Raw genomic sequence first — 21,603 nt, 5'->3', positions numbered from 1 at the left:
CCCCTAGACCTTCTATTGAGGCAGTCTTCACTACCGCGCTCAGCAGGGAGGAGCGCTTGAGACTCATCACTATAGGGTAAAAACAAGGCGCTCAGACCACCACTTACCCCGCCAGTAAGGATCGCGCGCCTCCTTCCTCCCTCTTCAGAGCGGTGTGTCCTAAGCTCCGGCAGCCCGTTCAAACTGACCAATAACAAAGCTCCTTACTGTAAGGAGCCTTGTTATTGGTGGTCTAAGGCAGCAGCAACATCGCTTCGCTGCGCTGCCTGCGCCGTTCACAGCATTCACTACACTTATGAATGGCAGAGAAAAGTCTAAGGCGTATCGGTACACCTTAGACTTTTTACAGGGAGTAAAATGGCCTGAACAGGCGTCTATGACGCTTGTACAGGCGTTATTGCGACCTCTGCTCGGGGGCAAACCCCTTTTCGGGTTTTCTGTTCTCTGCATTTATTTTTTTTTAAAGCCAGAGGAGCATGCTTTCTTCACAAGTGCACCAAAATCGTGCAGCATGACAGACCGCACTTTCATCCGGCGGTCTGTCATACTGCTTCAGCTGCTGTTCTCGGGCGCCTTCTAGAGAGTTCCTCATCACTGGATGATGACTATGAGGGGGCAGCATCCTCATCTCCATTGCTAGCAGATTCTGTATCAGGGGCAAGATACTGTATGCCTCTTTCGGTGAGTATACTCTTTGTAAGGCCTCATGCACACGGACGTTTTTTTTCACGGTCCGCAAAAACGGGGTCCGTCGGTCCGTGACCGTTTTTTCGTCCGTGGGTCTTCCTTGATTTTTGGAGGATCCACGGACATGAAAAAAAAGTCGTTTTGGTGTCCGCCTGGCCGTGCGGAGCCAAACGGATCCGTCCTGAATTACAATGCAAGTCAAAGGGGACGGAACCGTTTGACGTTGACAAAATATGGTGCCATTTCAAACGGATCCGTCCCCATTGACTTTCAATGTAAAGTCTGGAGTCCCTTTTATACCATCGGATCGGAGTTTTCTCCAATCCGATGGTATATTTTAACTTGAAGCGTCCCCATCACCATGGGAACGCCTCTATGTTAGAATATACTGTCGGATATGAGTTAGATCGTGAAACCTCATTTCCGACAGTATATTCTAACACAGAGGCGTTCCCATGGTGATGGGGACGCTTCTAGTTAGAATATACTACAAACTGTGTACATGACTGCCCCCTGCTGCCTAGCAGCATCCGATCTCTTACAGGGGGCCGTGATCAGCACAATTAACCCCTCAGGTGCCGCACCTGAAGGGGTTAATTGTACTATCATATCCCCCTGTAAGAGATCAGGGCTGCCAGGCAGCAGGGGGCAGACCCCCCCCTCCCCAGTTTGAATATCATTGGTGGCCAGTGCGCCCCCCCCCTTCCTCCCTCTATTGTAATAATTCGTTGGTGGCACAGTGTGCGCCCCCCATCGGCCCCCCCTCCCTCTATAGCATTAACAACATTGGTGGCCAGTGTGCGGCCTCCCATCTCCCCCCCCCCCCTCCCGATCATTGGTGGCAGCGGGTTACTAGCAATAGTACAATAGTAAAAGATTCATACTTACCTGGGAGCTGCGATGTCTGTTGGTAAGTGACAGTTCATTTAGCAATGCGCCGCACAGACCTGTCACTTACCAGTAGGTGGAGCTCCCGGCCGGACACGAACATCGCAGCAGCCGGTAAGTATGAATCTTCTACTATTGTACTATTGCTAAGTAACCATGGCAACCAGGACTGTAGTAGCGTCCTGGTTGCCATGGTTACCGATCGGAGCCCCAGCGATTAAACTGGGACTCCGATCGGAACTCCGCTGCCACCAATGATGGGGGGGGGATGGGAGGCCGCACACTGGCCACCAATGTTGTTAATGCTATAGAGGGAGGGGGGGGCCGATGGGGGGCGCACACTGTGCCACCAACGAATTATTACAATAGAGGGAGGGAGGGGGGGGGGGGGGCGCACACTGTGCCACCAACAAATTATTACAATAGAGGGAGGGGGGGCCGCACTGGCCACCAACCTATTATTACAATAGAGGGGGGGGGGGGGGGCCGCACTGGCCACCAATGATATTCAAACTGGGGAGGGGGGGAGGGTCTGCCCCCTGCTGCCTAGCAGCCCTGATCTCTTACAGGGGGATATGATAGTACAATTAACCCCTTCAGGTGCCGCACCTGAAGGGGTTAATTGTGCTGATCACGGCCCCCTGTAAGAGATCGGGTGCTGCCAGGCAGCAGGGGGCAGTCTTGTACACAGTTTGTAGTGTATTCTAACTAGAAGCGTCCCCATCACCATGGGAACGCTTCTGTGTTAGAATATACTGTCGGATCTGAGTTTTCACGAAGTGAAAACTTAGATCTGAAAAAGCTTTTATGCAGACGGATCTTTGGATCCGTCTGTATGAAAGTAACCTACGGCCACGGATGCCAATCTTGTGTGCATCCGTGTTCTTTCACGGACCCATTGACTTGAATGGGTCCGTGAACCGTTGTCCGTCAAAAAAATAGGACAGGTCATATTTTTTTGACGGACAGGATACACGGATCACGGTCTCGGCTGCAAAACGGTGCATTTCCCGATTTTTCCACGGACCCATTGAAAGTCAATGGGTCCGCGAAAAAAAGCGGAAAACGGCACAACTGCCACGGATGCACACAACGGTCGTGTGCATGAGGCCTAAGCCTGTAGAAAAATCTACATGCGGAAATAGATAACATGGATGACCACAGCTGCAATTTTCATATCATTGTAATAAAATAAAATACAATATAATGAATAAACGTGTTGGAAATATCTTGTGCATTGTCTTTTCTATTCAATTTTTTTATTTTTCATCTGATTGTATATTTACTGTGACATATTCCAACACGTTTATTCATTATATTGTATTTTATTTTATTACAATGATATGAAAATTGCAGCTGTGGTCATCCATGTTATCCATTTCTGCATGTAGATTTTTCTACAGGCTTACATTTTATTTGAATCTTCAACATTTTGTATAGCCCAGTTCACATGATGCGGTTTCTCACACCCTGCGCTTGTGCTTTGCAGACAGACTTTTGCCTGTGCTGCTCCAGCCCAAGCACGGGGATGTGGGAAGCGTATCATGTGGGGCCATTTTAATCTATGTTCTTTGAAAATGATGCTTCAGGTGTGAGTCTGCGAGCTGATTGATTTGTGACATCATGTTACCACCACCACTAGATGGGGGAGGGTGCATGGGTCTTTAAATTTCTCCAAGCTCCCAGACCACATGGTTACGACTAAGGAGAAGGTCTCCAAAACGCGTAAACAGCTTGTTTGTGATACTGTCCCGCATATGATGTGATTTAATAAAGAGGAAGATTTTATGGGAAGAAAAATAAGTGCCGGAATCGTCTTTTTCTATTTCACATAGATGATATACACTCACCTAAAGAATTATTAGGAACACCTGTTCTATTTCTCATTAATGCAATTATCTAGTCAACCAATCACAGTTGGCAGTTGCTTCAATGCATTTAGGGGTGTGGTCCTGGTCAAGACAATGTCCTGAACTCCAAACTGAATGTCAGAATGGGAAAGAAAGGTGATCTAAGCAATTTTGAGCGTGGCATGGCTGTTGGTGCCAGACGGGCCGGTCTGAGTATTTCACAATCTGCTCAGTTACTGGGATTTTCACGAACAACCATTTCTAGGGTTTACAAAAAATGGTGTGAAAAGGGAAAAACATCTAGTATGCGGAAGTCCTGTGGGCAAAAATGCCTTGTGGATGCTAGAGGTCAGAGGAGAATGGGCCGACTGATTCAAGCTGATAGAAGAGCAACGTTGACTGAAATAACCACTCGTTACAACCGAGGTATGCAGCAAAGCATTTGTGAAGCCACAACACGCACAACCTTGAGGCGGATGAGCTACAACAGCAGAAGACCCCACCGGGTACCACTTATCTCCACTACAAAAAGGAAAAAGAGGCTACAATTTGCACGAGCTTACCAAAATTGGACTGTTGAAGACTGGAAAAATGTTGCCTGGTCTGATGAGTCTCGATTTCTGTTGAGACATTCAAATGGTAGAGTCCGAATTTGGCGTAAACAGAATGAGAACATGTATCCATCCTCTGATGGCTACTTCCAGCAGGATAATGCACCATGTCACAAAGCTTGAATCATTTCAAATTGGTTTCTTGAACATGTCAATGAGTTCACTGTACTAAAATGGCCCCCACAGTCACCAGATCTCAACCCAATAGAGCATCTTTGGGATGTGGTGGAACGGGAGCTTCGTGCCCTGGATGTGCATCCCTCAAATCTCCATCAACCGCAAGATGCTATCCTATCAATATGGGCCAACATTTCTAAAGAATGCTATCAGCACCTTGTTGAATCAATGCCACGTAGAATTAGGGCAGTTCTGAAGGCAAAAGGGGGTCCAACACCGTATTAGTATGGTGTTCCTAATAATTCTTTAGGTGAGTGTATATCTATAGATAGAGTGAGCGCACGAGAGGTAGAGAGATATTGAGCTTTCGGGTTAAATTTATGGAAAACGTAAAAAAGTTCACGCTACAGGTCTGGAGAAAGGGCAGGTCACTCCATTTAAAGTACCCCAGTCTCATGCAGCCGTTCCCTAATGATGCAACCTCGATGTCGTCAATGAAGATGAAATTAGGCCTGCGTTGTTCATGCAGAGGCACAATGACTGGATTGATGATGTTAATCAAGTAGTATGGCCTTGTCACTGTACCATTCACAAAGTATAGGGAAGTTCTGTATTGACTTGACACCTGCCCACACTGACACCACCACCAAAGGAAAACAGTGGCTGATGCATAGCGCTCTCCTTGACATCTCCAACATTTTTGGCGGTCATTATTTCTGCTCGGCGTGAAACTCTTTCATCAGTGAACAGCAAATTGGCCTATTGGTTCCTCATGCAGCGTAGATGCTCCCTAGCTTATGAAAGACCATGATGTCTGTGGTGAGGTACCATTGCAGGTCGTCTTGCATGCAGACCACGCTGACGAAAAAGGTTTTGAATGGTCTGACGCAATACTTGGGTGCCTTTCGCCTCCCTTAAATGTGCCTGGAATTGCAGGGCTGTGGAGTTGGAGTCAATTTTGGGTACCTGGAGTCGGAGTCGGCAAAAAATGAACCGACCGCACCTAGGTTTTTGAGGAGGAAAAAAAGAAGAATAAAAAATTCAACCAAAAGGTGTGATTTTGTTCGGTTTTGAACTAATGGTGGTCTGTGGATGGCCCTGTCATGGGGGCATCTGTGGGTGGCCCTGTCATGGGGGCATCTGTGGGTGGCCCTGTCATGGGGGCATCTGTGGGTGGCCCTGTCATGGGGGCATCTGTGGGTGGCCCTGTCATGGGGGCATCTGTGGGTGGCCCTGTCATGGGGGCATCTGTGGGTGGCCCTGTCATGGGGGCATCTGTGGGTGGCCCTGTTATGGGGGGGATCATTGTGGGGGCATCTGTGGATTGCACTGTTATAGGGGCATCTGTGGATGACACATATATAGCATCTTATCTTATGTGTCATCCACAGATCCCCCCTATAACAGTGTCCCCGTGTAGTGAATGGGGGCCAGCATCTGTTTCTGTAATGGCAGCGGGGCCCGGTGCCTGCTTCATTCATAAAGTGGGCGGAGCAGGCGCGTGACATAGTGAGCTACGCTACGAGCGCCCACCCGGACTCCTGACTGCCAATAAGTTAGTAGTACAGCGCTAGATTTAAGATGATTGGAATACTTTAACAATACCTACAAGTTAGATATGATTACCGTATACTACAGTGAGCGGGGCCCGGTGTAGTAGAATACAGTGACTGCACCGGGCCCCGCTGCCATTACAGAAACAGATGGCGGCCCCCAGCCCCTCCTCCCTCTCAGCCTATTCACCGGACGGTCGCAGCATTCGCCCCCATAAGACGCACTGCTATTATTCCCCCACTTTTGCGAAAAATACGGTACTTCTCTACTGTAAGAATAAAGGCCAATGCATGCAGGGCGTCACGTTACCACAAAACGAACACGTTAAGTGACCATGAAGAAGCATGCTTTTCATATGCTTCACTATATGGCACACAACGCACAGTTAAGGAGCGGCAATACTTATACTTTCCATTGTGTTGTGTTCCGCTGTTACAGCGAACGCAACGCCCATGGTTAACCTAGCCTCTCACGGATAACTGATTAAGTAAATATGTTTTTTGCAGGACTAGAGACACTTGTATAAGTGAAGGGAATGGATAGTCAATAGCTCAAGACTGAAGCTGTAAACCATTTGAAAAACTGCTGTCATTTACCTAAGGCTATAAAAACTTGTAAACTCAGATTGTTAGCTTAAACTTTAAACATGACTATGGGATTCTACTAGGGAAATCATGTTTTAAAATAAATGCCCCTTCCTGGATCCTCCCACTGCCCTATCTTCAGCAGAAGATCAGCACACAAAGGAGAAGGCAGCAGCTTCCTAGCCAGTAGTCTGTGGTAATGACATGTATGTTGCCTTTCTTTCCTTCAAGGAATGTATAAAATACATTCGCATATTAAATACAGAGGAGTTGGAGTCGGGGAGTCGGAAGTACCAAAAACTGAGGAGTCAGACCATTTATCTACAGACTCCACAGCCCTGTGGAATTGCGTGCCATTCATCATATGGTTCCGCAGGGAATTGTTCACAATAAAGCGGTCATCGGTGTGGGATGTGGCCAAAGAACGTCCACTTCTATGCGTTTCTGTGACTCTTGCAGTCTCTTTGTATCTCTGTTGCAACCTGCTGTTGACACTGACACTCTAAGCTCAGTGGCCATTTCCATCTGAGAACATCCCGCTTGCAGCCTCACAATGTACATGTCTCGCAATGTGCTCACAGCTCGCATGCAAAAAAAAGTGGTGCAGAGCTGGGGAAAAAAAAAAAATTGGACAAAACAGCAGCAGCACAAAGAAGCATAGAACCTCTCTGCAAGCAGTCTCCAGCCATAACTGCTATTGGCTGGAGCGTTGTTGCAACCAATCGCAGCGCAGGCAGGGGAATACCAAACACTGTAGTCCCCAGCCTGACCTTTGGGATCTATGGCAGTATTTGGCCAGTCAGTGTATACCAGCCCATCACAGCTCAGTCTGGTTTTTAACCATTTCTAGACATACAGAGGGGGTCAGACATGCAGTGACTGGTGCTGAATGAGTCAGCGCCAGTCACCCTCGTCTTTATGCCTAGAAATGGTTAAAAACCAGACGGAGCTGCAATGGGCCGGTAAACGCTGACCGACCAATCTCAGATATCGGAGCTGCAGGGAGTGTAAATACCGCCAGAGACCCTTAGTAAAGATGACTGTCTGCCATTCAACACAGCCATCTAACCACGGTTACCATGCAATCACGATGCTGGGATCCTACGAGTTAAATGGTGATGTAAACAGAAAAATAAAAAAACTATGGCTCCAGGAAGGAACAAAGTAAAAAAAATTATAATAAAAAAAATTATAATAAAAATGGAAAAATCACATAACACAAACGAAAACTAGCACCAAAAACAAGTGATACTTTATTTTTAAGAAGTTTAACACAAGGCATTGTTCCCCTCTTTCTTGGACCAGATACAGTTTCAAATTTTTTAGTACATGAATCTTTGAAGAAAATAACTTTTTTTTCCACAACTTTAACCGATTAGGGGACATGTGAACTATGCAAGGACGTTTAGAAACATGTGTGCAAAGATCAGTCTGCAGTGCAGACTTCATGGACATATATAGTTAACTGGCGGTCAGAAAGCAGTTACAACCCAACATTGTCGTTTTTTTATATTTCTATCCTATTACTGCCATACCTCTTTGTCTTCAGTAAGCTTGGAAAGTAGATATACCAGTGGGTCGACATTGCGTGTGTTCTTCGACTTTAACTCTTCATACTTCTTGAGAAAATCTTCCGGTGTCTCAGAAAACTCAGCTATTTTCACCTATGAAAAAAAAAAGTGTTAATTTGGCTATATATATATATATATATATATATATATATATATATATCACACACACACACACATATATACACACACACACACATACACACTGCTCAAAAAAATAAAGGAAACACTAAAATAACACATCCTAGATCTGAATTAATTAAATATTCTTCTGAAATACTTTGTTCTTTACATAGTTGAATGTGCTGACAACAAAATCACACAAAAATTAAAAAATGGAAATCAAATTTTTCAACCCATGGAGGTCTGGATTTGGAGTCACACTCAAAATTAAAGTGGAAAAACACACTACAGGCTGATCCAACTTTGATGTAATGTCCTTAAAACAAGTCAAAATGAGGCTCAGTAGTGTGTGTGGCCTCCACGTGCCTGTATGACCTCCCTACAACGCCTGTGCATGCTCCTGATGAGGTGGCGGACGGTCTCCTGAGGGATCTCCTCCCAGACCTGGACTAAAGCATCTGCCAACTCCTGGACAGTCTGTGGTGCAACGTGACGTTGGTGGATAGAGCGAGACATGATGTCCCAGATGTGCTCAATTGGATTCAGGTCTGGGGAACAGGCGGGCTAGTCCATAGCATCAATGCCTTCATCTTGCAGGAACTGCTGACACACTCCAGCCACACGAGGTCTAGCATTGTCTTGCATTAGGAGGAACCCAGGGCCAACCGCTCCAGCATATGGTCTCACAAGGGGTCTGAGGATCTCATCTCGGTACCTAACGGCAGTCAGACTACCTCTATAGAGCACATGGAGGGCTGTGCGGCCCTCCAAAGAAATGCCACCCCACACCATTACTGACCCAATGCCAAACCGGTCATGCTGGAGGATGTTGCAGGCAGCAGAATGTTCTCCACGGCGTCTCAAGACTCTGTCACGTCTGTCACATGTGCTCAGTGTGAACCTGCTTTCATCTGTGAAGAGCACAGGGCGCCAGTGGCGAATTTGCCAATATTAGTGTTCTCTGGAAAATGCCAAACGTCCTGCACGGTGTTGGGCTGTAAGCACAACCCCCACCTGTGGACTTCGGGCCCTCATATCACCCTCATGGAGTCTGTTTCTGACCGTTTGAGCAGACACATGCACATTTGTGGCCTGCTGGAGGTCATTTTGCAGGGCTCTGGCAGTGCTCCTCCTGTTCCTCCTTGCACAAAGGCGGAGGTAGCGGTCCTGCTGCTGGGTTGTTGCCCTCCTACGGCCTCCTCCACGTCTCCTGATGTACTGGCCTGTCTCCTGGTAGCGCCTCCATGCTCTGGACACTACGCTGACAGACACAGCAAACCTTCTTGCCACAGCTCGCATTGATGTGCCATCCTGGATAAGCTGCACTACCTGAGCCACTTGTGTGGGTTGTAGACTCCGTCTCATGCTACCACTAGAGTGAAAGCACCGCCAGCATTCAAAAGTGACCAAAACATCAGCCAGGAAGCATAGGAACTGAGAAGTGATCTGTGGTCACCACCTGCAGAACCACTCCTTTATTGGGGGTGTCTTGCTAATTGCCTATAATTTCCACTTGTTGTCTATCCCATTTGCACAACAGCATGTGAAATTGATTGTCACTCAGTGTTGCTTCCTAAGTGGACAGTTTGATTTCACATTAGTGTGATTGACTTGGAGTTACATTGTGTTGTTTAAGTGTTCCCTTTATTTTTTTGAGCAGTGTATATATATTCATAGAAAATCAACGCAGCACTCTTCTTGTAAAAAACGCAGTGTCTTTATTCACACATGTGACACAAAATAGGCAACGTTTCAATCCCCTTCCGGGATCCTTCTCAAGCCAAGAAGAGTGCTGCGTTGATTTTCAATGAATATACAAGCCTGTTGTCAAAGGCGAGACGCTTGCACCGGATAATCTCTAAAGTGAGAGCTGCCGGATATATATAAAATTTAGAGAGAGAAAGAGAAACACACACACACACACACACACACACACACACACACACACACACACACCCTCATTGACAAAAAATATATATAAAGCACCAAGTAGGATTTGATGGAAACTGTACAGCTGGAAAGAGATTCTAGTACCCTGTTGTGCCAACTCTAGCATGGTGGCATACAGGCTCTGTATGGTATTCTGTGGCACATTTACCAACAGATGTTGCAGCTGGGCCTGTTGATCCTAAACACACATTCATAGGTTGATATAGCTGGCATCCCAGCGGGTCCCAGAAATGCTCGGTTGGAGAGAAATCTGTCGAACGGGCAGGCCAAGGAATTGATGCAATCTTGAAGCGCTCACTATGAGGCCTCCATACTGAAACCTGATTGGATCCCAAACAGAACCTGGATTTGTCCCTAAAAATATAGTTTCAGTCTGTAACAGTCCAGATTTCTTGTTCACAACGCCACTGCAAACGAAGGTGATGGTAGCTGGTATTCAAAGAAAGGACATGTAATAAGCAGCTGCAAATGGAGGAGTGAGCAAAGAATGTGCCACCTGTGTCTGTATGGTGGACAACAAAACCGTGGGAGCTGCTCGTGCTTGTCAAGGGATCAAACACAAGCAGCTCTACTGGACGTCTGTCCTAGCTGTCCAGTGCCTGTTTGCCATATGCTCCGGTACCCATATGTAACTAATGCCCCCAAAACTTCCAAACATCTAGGTCAGAACAGCCTCGATGCAGGGCAATTTGTTGAATATATAGTGGTCCAAAAGGATGGAGACACCTAAACAAATTGAAAACAGTGGTTGGGAATGCAATCCTGAATATAGTACGTTACTAAGGGCTCATGCACACAAACGTATTTTCTTTCCGCTTCCGTTCTTTTTGCGGACCGTATGCGGAACTATTCACTTCAATGGCTACGTAAAAACAACGGAAGGTACTCAGTGCGCATTCCGTTTCCGTTCCGCAAAAAAGTAGTGCATGTTCTATTATTGTCTGCATATCACGGTCCGAGGCCCCATTCAAGTCGATGGGTCCGCAAAAAATACGGAACGCACACAGAACACATCCATATGTCATGTGTATTTTGCGGATCCATACTGTAGAAATGCTATGCCCAGCCCATATTGCGCATGTGTTTGGTAATTAATAAGTTACTGTTTCTGATCTGCAAAAAACGGATCGCATACGGAAACCGTACCGATATATTTTGTGGGATAACGGAATGGAAGAGGACTTTAATCAGAGGGAAAAAAAAACCTCAGATATGAAACGGATCTGTGATAAACGGACCGCAAAACAACAACGGTCGTGTGCATGAGCCCTAAGGGTAAGGGGGGAAATCTGTGAGGAGCGGTGTCCAACACAGCAAGCATTTTGAAAGCTGCCATTTTGGAACCAAGTTGACTTTTCAAATGGGAATGTCAGCTGAACCTAACTAGCCAATTCCTACTTTTATCTATGCCCCCGTTACTCGAGAAATATAACTTTTATAGTATGCTAATTAGCCTCTAGGAGCTTCTGCTCCTAGAGGCTCCGTTCTCCCACCTCTGGCCATGTCCTGCTACACTATATTGAAAGGGCCAGGCAGCCTTCACCTTCAACTGCCAGGCCTGTGTGCTGGGGAAATCTGGCGCCGTTCAGTATTCGGTGCAGGCGCAGTGAGGAAGCCAGCGAGCGCAGGCGCGAGATTTACACGGCAGACAGGGCTGGCAGTAGGAGACCAACGCTGCCTGGTCCTGTCAATCTAGTGTAGCAGGGTGTTGCCAGAGGTGGGAGAACAGAGCCTCTAGGAGCAGAGGCTCCTAGAGGCTAATTAGCATACTATAAAAGTTATATTTCTCGAGTAACGGGGGCATAGATAAAAGTAGTTCAATATAATAATAAACTAAAGAACCCTTAAAACTATAGATTTTATTAATACACCTAAAATGGCCTACACCGGTCAACTAATACACATATACCCTAAATAGGATGGAAAAGGGTCCAGGATTGAGTAAACAAGAGGATATAAATCGTTACAGGGACAGTACTATCCCTATTAAATTCTTGACTGATCCTAAGCCCAGAGGTATCACCTGATGGTGGTGAACCCCCGTCCTCGTACCTATCCTGGATTACCCTGGTTAGCCCAGAAGAAAGTACCCTGTCACCCCAACGCGTTTCCCCCACTCGTTAGGTTCATCAGGGGGTACAAAAGACGGGTGCTCACGTAAAACAAAAAAGTGGGCTTGTAGATAAGGTGGGGCTGGTAAAAAAAAAAAAATTAATATATATATATATATATATATATATATCTATATCTATATCTCTATATCTATATCTCTATATCTATATCTCTATATCTATATCTCTATATCTATATCTCTATATCTATATCTCTATATCTATATCTCTATATCTCTATATCTCTATCTCTATATCTATATCTCTATATCTATATCTATATCTCTATATCTATATCTCTATATCTATATCTATATATCTATATCTCTATATCTATATCTCTATATCTATATCTCTATATCTATATCTCTATATCTCTATCTCTATATCTATATCTCTATATCTATATCTATATCTCTATATCTATATCTCTATATCTATATCTATATATCTATATCTCTATATCTATATCTCTATATCTATATCTCTATATCTATATCTCTATATCTATATCTCTATATCTATATCTCTATATCTATATATATATATATATATATATATATATATATATATATATATATATATATATATCTCTATCTATCTATCTATCTATCTATCTATATATCTATATCTATATCTATATATATATATAATCCCAAATACTGCAGCAGCACAGTCAGACGTTGTGCACTGGGTGCAATTCCTCACAGAGGCCGGACCCTCCTCCAAGATATATACTTTACAAATGACGAGGCAGCACTTCCAGCTTTAAGGTGACAGGGTGAAGACCCCAAAAAAACTTTAATCCCGGCAACGTTTCGGCCTGCTCAATGAGGCCTTTATCAAGCTACATAACAGTGTATACAACCAGGTATATATACCCACAATCCAATACAAAACAATTACAATCAGTGATTACACATGTCATCAATCAGGTAACATGATCTCTAACTCCATCGTCACGTGACATTTGTGTATAGTAAACATTTGCAAAAGAGTCATACAAAGATATAAAAATTACAAATAGTGATCATCCATGATTACAATAGATATGTGCATTTCAATCAATATATGTACGTACATCTAGTTTAAAAAGAGTTTATGTCCCCTGCATACATAACCCCAAGATGTACATAAAGTGCTTATGTGCTCCGTGCATAAAGAGTTAAAATCTTTTATTTGTGATGCAGCTGCATCATATCTAAACTTAAAAACAACCTGTTGAAGCTCACCATTCATGGACCCATAGAACAAGCCGTCGTTGGCGTCCCTCAGTCTGCAGCGCGCATGCTCTGGGTCAGACGTCACTGGTCCCGCCCCCGACGTCGCCGCGCTCCTACGTGCCAACTCCATGGACCGCAGCGTCATCCAATGGAGCGCATCGCAGGACCAACAGCAAAGAGGGGAGGAGGGCCAGGTTATGTGACACAGCAAAACGTCACGCTACATCGGAGGGCGTGTTCATGCTCCGGGTCAGACGTCACTGGTCCCGCCCCCCACGCCGCCGCGCCAACTCCATGGACCGCAACGTCATCCAATGGAGCGCATCGCAGGACCAACAGCAAAGAGGGGAGGAGGGCCAGGTTATGTGACACAGCAAAACGTCACGCTACATCGGAGGGCGTGTTCATGCTCCGGGTCAGACGTCACTGGTCCCGCCCCCCACGCCGCCGCGCCCCTACGTGCCAACTCCATGGACCGCAACGTCATCCAATGGAGCGCATCGCAGGAACAGCAGCAAAGGGGGGAGGAGGGCCAGGTCATGTGACAAGGCCTATCTATATATATATATATATATATATATATATATATATATATATATATATATACACATACACATATATACACACACACACCTGTACACACCTGTAGTGGGATATACCTAGAAAGAAAAAGTCTTACTCAGCGTTAGGCCTCATGCACACGACCGTATTTTTTTGCAGTCCGCAAAACGGGGTTCCGTTTTTCCGTGATCCGTGACAGTTTTTTCATCCGTGGGTCTTCCTTGATTTTTGGAGGATCCACGGAGATGAAAAAAAAGTCGTTTTGGTGTCCGCCTGGCCGTGCGGAGCCAAACGGATCCGTCCTGAATTACAATGCAAGTCAATGGGGACGGATCCGTTTGACGTTGACACAATATGGTGCAATTTCAAACGGATCCATCCCCCATTGACTTTCAATGTAAAGTCAGGAGTTAATATACCATCGGATCGGAGTTTTCTCCAATCCGATGGTATATTTTAACTTGAAGCGTCCCCATCACCATGGGAACGCCTCTATGTTAGAATATATCGTCGGAATTGAGTTACATCATAGTGGTCATGTCACTTACCAGTAGGAGGAGCTCCCGACCGGACGCAGACATCGCAGCTCGCAGGTAAGTATAATGGTTCTACAAATTGCTAAGTAACCATGGACACCGGGACTGCAGTAGCGTCCTGGTTGTCATGGTTACCGATCGGAGCCCCAGCGATTAAACTGGGACTCCGATCGGTACACTCCGCTGCCACCAATGATAGGGGGGAGATTTTAATTAGGAGGGGGAGGGATGGGGGAGAAGGCCCACTGGCCACCAACGAGTTAACTACAGGGGAGGGAGGGGGGGCCCACTGGCCACCAACGAGTTAACTACAGGGGAGGGGGGCCGGCCGCACTGGCCACCAATGAGTTAACTACAGGGGAGGGGGGGGCCCACTGGCCACCAATGAGTTAACTACAGGGGAGGGGGGGGGGGGGGGCCGGCCGCACTGGCCACCAATGTGTTAACTACAGGGGGGGAAGGGCTGCCCCCTGCTGCCTGGCAGCACCTGCCAGGCAGCAGGGGGCAGTCATGTACACAGTTCTTTTAGTATATTCTAACCTGAAGCGTCCCCATCACCATGGGAACGCCTCTGTGTTAGAATATACTGTCGGTTCTGAGTTTTCACAAAGTGAAAACTCAGCTCTGAAAAAGCTTTTATGCAGACGGATCTTCGGATCCGTCTGTATAAAAGTAACCTACGGCCACGGATCACGGACACGGATGCCAATCTTGTGTGCATCCGTGTTCTTTCACGGACCCATTGACTTGAATGGGTCCGTGAACCGTTGTCCGTCAAAAAAAATAGGACAGGTCATATTTTTTTGACGGACAGGATACACTGATCACGGTCTCGGCTGCAAAACGGTGCATTTTCCGATTTTTCCACGGACCCATTGAAAGTCAATGGGTCCGCGAAAAAAAACGGAAAACGGCACAACGGCCACGGATGCACACAACGGTCGTGTGCAGGAGGCCTTACACTGAAAGGAAAAAAAGAGAGACCCATTGGAAAACAGTATAAAGGCAATAACCGACAGATGCAACAATTACTTACATTTAGATGTCCCACTGACCGGCGTCCAACCCCACCGAGGTCCAGGATATCTGACGACCTACGATGTGTCATGAGATGCCGGTTTAAATAGTGCCGCGCTGTTCCAAAATGTGGCAGAACTAAGCAGGTCCCATTTCCGGTTCCTGTTGCGTTCCAGCGTTGGAACACAGTCTCCCAGTGGTTTAGACATGCGCTGAATATGCCCGCACAAGTTTAAATACCCACAGGGTAAGGTGCAGAGAATATTAGATAGGGTATAATCAACTGATAAGGGCCGCAATAATTATAAATAAATAACACATAAAAAAGTTATACCAGTACACTACAGAAATATTAAACCCCATAATAAATCTACACATCGAAAGAGTGCAGACTCACCAGATATATATAATGGGAGTCAAAAAATAAAACATGGATATTAAGGTAACCAGATAAATACTACCTTATTTAGAAAAAGGGATACTTCACGTATCCATGACCGCTTAGGGATTAGAAATATACCTTCAACTCAACACTAGCCTACCAGAGAAGAATACAACCAAGCTAAAGGAAGTAGCCAAAGGTTAACCTTTCATTTAGACCCCTCGGGGATTGGGAGCAGAGGCGGTAAATCCATTCCGCCTCTCTTTGTAAATTTTTTTGGTCCCAATCCCCCCTTCTCAATGGTGGTGGGATGGTCTAACACTGAAAAACGCAACACCCTCGGATTGCCTGAATGTTTATCTATCACGTGTTCAGCGATGGGGGTCTCTCTTTTATTAAGAACATCGTTAACATGTTCACAGACCCTCCTCCTGAAATCACTAGTTGTTTTGCCAACGTAATCCAGGGGAAAGAGGCATTGACAGATGTATACAACCCAACCCCCCTAGTCTTGCAATTGACAAAATCCCTTACAGAGTACGTTTGATGCGTAACTGAGCACGTGACAGTTTTAGCCGTCGAGATAAAGTTACAGGCCTTACATCTTCCACACCTAAATAGTCCAGTAGGTTTCCTGTAGAGCCAAGTCTCATTTATGGAGGGAGCCATATAATGGCTCCGGACCAAGCGGTCCCGTAGACTTCTGAATTTTCTATCGGTGACACTGGGGTGTTTAGTAATAGCATCCGTGAGGCTTTCTAAAGATAGTGGTTGCCAACCTCTCCCCTCGTTTCGAGACCCCGACATCCAAAAAGGTTATGGAAAAAAGTAGGAATAGGCTAGTTAGGTTCAGCTGACATTAGCACATCTCTAATCTCAGCTAGTTTAATAGGGTTCAATTCTGGTGACAGAAACCCTTTAACCCCTAAATGCATAATGATGTACATGTACGGCATTTTACTCAAGGGCCTGCATGGAGCGGCCTGCTATGCTGAGCCCACTCTATACACGGCGAGGCAACCAGCCGCAATGACCAGGTTCGGGGATGATGCCAAATCCAGTCATTTAACCCCTTAGATGTCATGATCACAGCATATGTGAGGTTAGCCAGAGGGAGGTGGTTCCCTTTGCCTTCAGATTTGTGCCCCCGTGAAACAGCAAGGCTCTGATTGGTTACATTGACAGCCTGGGGCACAAGGCACAGCTTCACAGAAAGGCAATGAAAATAAGACCATAATAGTTAACTATTATGGTACATGGGACAAGTGATCAGAAGATCACAGGTTAAAGCCCCCAGAAAGTTATAAGCTATTAAGAAAAAAAAAATAATATATATATATATATATATATATATATATATATATATATATATATATATATATATCTCAAACAAATAAAGTAGCACTAAGACTGAGTGAACAGGTGAATGTGTGAACAGGGTCAAATACATGACGCCAATACTTACTGATAAGCAGTGAAGAAGCTCTTAGCGCATATTGTTGAACAAAAATATGTCGGGCCCACCTACCAGACGACAAGGTAGCTTCTTATGAGGTGGGACCTACTCTAACACGGAGTGTCCAGCTCCATTGTTACTCTGATTGAAAACACCAAGGGGTGGGGGATGGGCGGGGAGTGCTGAGTTCCAAAGAGGATGCCTAGTCCTCTATAATATACATATAACCAAAAAACGGAACAGCACCTCCAGAGACAAATCGCAGGACTAGGCATCCTCTTTGGAAACACGACCGTTACACGAGAGTGTAATATCGTTTTTAGAGGGCAGATTATGCAGGAATGGTTTTCGGGGGGCATGTCACATTTGAAGAAACCCTGAGGTACCTCTAGAAAGGAAACCCCAAAAACTGACCCTCTTTTGGAAACTACACCCCTCGATGAATTGATTGAGGGGTGAAGTGAATGCTGTTGCTGAATCAAGATCAGATCTGATGGTCAAGCCATGTTGTCCTAGAGCTCATGCACACCACCGTTGCTTGGGTCTGCATCCAAGCTGCTTTGTTTGCGGCTTAGATGGGGACCAATTCACTTTAATGGGGCCACAAAAGATGCGGACAGCACTTTCTGTGTGCCGTCTGTATCCGTTGCTCCATTCCATGGCTCTGGAGAAAAAAATTAAAGGGAACCTGTCACCGGGATTTTGGGTATAGAGCTGAGGACATGGGTTGCTAGATGCTCTGTGTGCTTTTATTGTGTATAAAAACAGATTTGATACATATGCAAATTAACCTGAAATAAGTCAGAGCTTGAAAATATGACTCTTCTCTGGTCACACAAGTAAGATATGACTCTTATGTTAATTTGTATATGTATCAAATCGTTCTTTTTACACAATAAAAGCACACAGAGCTATGGGGACTGGATATTGCGGATGTGCTAGCGGCCATCTAGCAACCCATGTCCTCAGCTCTATACCCAAAATCCCGGTGACACGTTCCCTTTAAAATAAATAGAACACGTCCTATTCGTGTCCATTTCTATCATGGGCTGCCTGTTACAGTCCGCAAATTGCGGAACACACCCTGTGTTTTTCAGAACCGCAATTTGCGGACCGCAAAACACAGAACGGTCATATGCATGAGCCCTTAGGAAGACATCTGGAGGTACATTTATCATGAGGGTAAAATTTGAAATCAGTTTTACTGGAGTCTGCATTGGAGTACTTTATGACACATCTATCAAATGTCTAATGTAACTTGATAAATTTGGTTTGTCCAAACATCTAACCGTTTTGTCTAGAGAAGCTACTCCAGTTTCTCAATGATAAATCTGATGTGAAACTCATTAGCATAGCTAACCACACCCACGTTTCCACCCACATTACAAAACTGGAGTGAGTGGTGTAAGGGTCTATTCACACGTCCGTTTTTTCTTTCCTGATCTGTTCCGTTTTTTGCTGAACAGATCTGGACCAGATCTGGACCCATTCATTTTCAATGGGTCCTGAAAAAAATCAGACATTGAGCTGTCCGTTTTTTTCCAGGACCCATTGAAAATGAATGGGTCCAGATCTGGTCCAGATCTGTTCAGCAAAAAACGGAACAGATCAGGAAAGAAAAAACGGACGTGTGAATAGACCCTAAAAATGAAAAAAAAAAATCTCTCAAAAATTTGCTTAAGCGAGTGCAAAAAATAAAGTCGCTAAATTTTGTGCAATTGCTTAAATTTTGCATGCGTGTGCAGAAAGTCGCAAAAAAACTTTTTGGGGGACTTTTAGACCCCAGAATTCTGGAGTGAAGGTATGATAAATCAGGGCCCAAGCCTCAGAAAGGAGTTTAGCATATATAGTGAATAATCCTGATGTACTTTGGCTAATGAAATAGAGATCCTTAAGAAAGTGATTAAAAGGGTCATGATACAATGGTTACCTTTAAGCCTCATTCACATGTCCGTGTTTAAATCCGTGAAAAGGTAGTCAGTGATGCCTCCGTCAAGATGTCCGTGATGGATCTGTGTGCCCATTTTTTTGCTGTCAGTGTGTCATCTGTGTTTCACTGACACTGCACAGCTGAAAAATTATTTTCAAAGCATCTCGTCCTAATGATCCCTGAAACACGGATGGCATCCGTGTTGTATCTGTCGTTTTCATGGACCTATACACTATAATGGGCGTCATCAATCCATGAACATGGGCATAATAGAACATGCATTCATGCTAAAAACATGCTAAAAACATGGACCGTGGTAAAAATAAGTGTGTATTCACACATTAAAATGAATGGGTAAATGTGCTGTCCGTGGAGAACATGAACAGCACACATACATGGAACACTGATGTTTGAATGAGGCTTTAGAAAGTAGATATTTGCATTAGTGATGGAGGTTGTGGTCAGGAAAAATGTACTTGTCTATTGAAATTGAAGTAGGCTATTAGCACATTTATGATCATTTTCGATCCTTGGTGTTGGGATAGGTGATAAATGAAGTGGCCTACTTTGGTTTTATAGCCCATATGGCTCTTTTGAAAGAAAAATGGAGATGAGGACTAAAATTGGATAGGATTGATTAACAACCAAAGGGAACAAATTCTGTAAGCATGAAGAATTTGTGATAAGGAACTTTTATATATAGTAAAATATTTGTGAGGTCATAGGTTATGTACAGTCGTGGCCAAAAGTTTTGAGAATTAGATAAATATTGGAAATTGGAAAAGTTGCTGCTTAAGTTTTTATAATAGCAATTTGCATATACTCCAGAATGTTATGAAGAGTGATCAGATGAATTGCATAGTCCTTCTTTGCCATGAAAATTAACTTAATCCCAAAAAAACCTTTCCACTGCATTTCATTGCTGTCATTAAAAGGACCTGCTGAGATCATTTCAGTAATCGTCTTGTTAACTCAGGTGAGAATGTTGACGAGCACAAGGCTGGAGATCATTATGTCAGGCGGATTGGGTTAAAATGACAGACTTGACATGTTAAAAGGAGGGTGATGCTTGAAATCATTGTTCTTCCATTGTTAACCATGGTGACCTGCAAAGAAACGCGTGCAGCCATCATTGCGTTGCATAAAAATGGCTTCACAGGCAAGGATATTGTGGCTACTAAGATTGCACCTCAATCAACAATTTATAGGATCATCAAGAACTTCAAGGAAAGAGGTTCAATTCTTGTTAAGAAGGCTTCAGGGCGTCCAAGAAAGTCCAGCAAGCGCCAGGATCGTCTCCTAAAGAGGATTCAGCTGCGGGATCGGAGTACCACCAGTGCAGAGCTTGCTCAGGAATGGCAGCAGGCAGGTGTGAGCGCATCTGCACGCACAGTGAGGTGAAGACTTTTGGAAGATGGCCTGGTGTCAAGAAGGCCAGCAAAGAAGCCACTTCTCTCCAAAAAAAAACACCAGGGATAGATTGATCTTCTGCAGAAAGTATGGTGAATGGACTACTGAGGACTGGGGCAAAGTCATATTCTCCGATGAAGCCTCTTTCCGATTGTTTGGGGCATCTGGAAAAAGGCTTGTCCGGAGAAGAAAAGGTGAGCGCTACCATCAGTCCTGTGTCATGCCAACAGTAAAGCATCCTGAGACCATTCAGTTTGGGGTTGCTTCTCATCCAAGGGAGTGGGCTCACTCACAATTTTGCCCAAAAACACAGCCATGAATAAAGAATGGTACCAAAACACCCTCCAACAGCAACTTCTTCCAACAATGCAACAGTTTGGTGAAGAACAATGCATTTTCCAGCACTATGGAGCACCGTGCCATAAGGCAAAAGTGATAACTAAGTGGCTCGGGGACCAAAACTTTGACATTTTGGGTCCATGGCCTGGAAACTCCCCAGATCTTAATCCCATTGAGAACTTGTGGTTAATCCTCAAGAGGCGGGTGGACAAACAAAAACCCACCAATTCTGACAAACTCCAAGAAGTGATTATGAAAGAATGGGTTGCCATCAGTCAGGAATTGGCCCAGAAGTTGATTGAGAGCATGCCCAGTCGAATTGCAGAGGTCCTGAAAAAGAAGGGCCAACACTGCAAATACTGACTCTTTGCATAAATGTCATGTAATTGTCGATAAAAGCCTTTGAAACGTATGAAGTGCGTGTAATTATATTTCACTACATCACAGAAACAACGGAAACAAAGATCTAAAAGCAGTTTAGCAGCAAACTTTGTAAAAACTAATATTTGTGTCATTCTCAAAACTTTTGGCCACGACTGTATATTAAATTATTAATTATGTAATGTGTAAAACACATTGATGTTTATGTACTACGAAAAACTTGAATTATAATACTAATTATTCCTTTATTCTCAGGGTTCAAAGAATAACTTGGGACCTAACCCAAGCACTGACTTTTGCCCCTGCTGCTTCACACTTCCATCTA

General features: G+C 44.7%; 1 protein-coding gene across 2 annotated transcripts in view; it reads right to left on the bottom strand.

The window, feature by feature from the left end:
* TUBGCP2 (tubulin gamma complex associated protein 2) overlaps positions 1-21,603 on the bottom strand; it is a 478,187-nt gene that overhangs the window by 346,555 nt on the left and 110,029 nt on the right. For both annotated transcript variants that reach the window (XM_040435527.1, XM_040435528.1), the window contains exon 3: positions 7,827-7,955. In XM_040435527.1, coding sequence (XP_040291461.1) covers positions 7,827-7,955 — 129 coding nt within the window. The remainder of the gene's footprint in view (positions 1-7,826; positions 7,956-21,603) is intronic.

This window comes from Bufo bufo, chromosome 6, assembly GCF_905171765.1.
Source record: "Bufo bufo chromosome 6, aBufBuf1.1, whole genome shotgun sequence".
Classification (NCBI taxonomy): Eukaryota; Metazoa; Chordata; class Amphibia; order Anura; family Bufonidae; genus Bufo; species Bufo bufo.
This window is presented reverse-complemented; position numbering and strand designations above follow the sequence as displayed.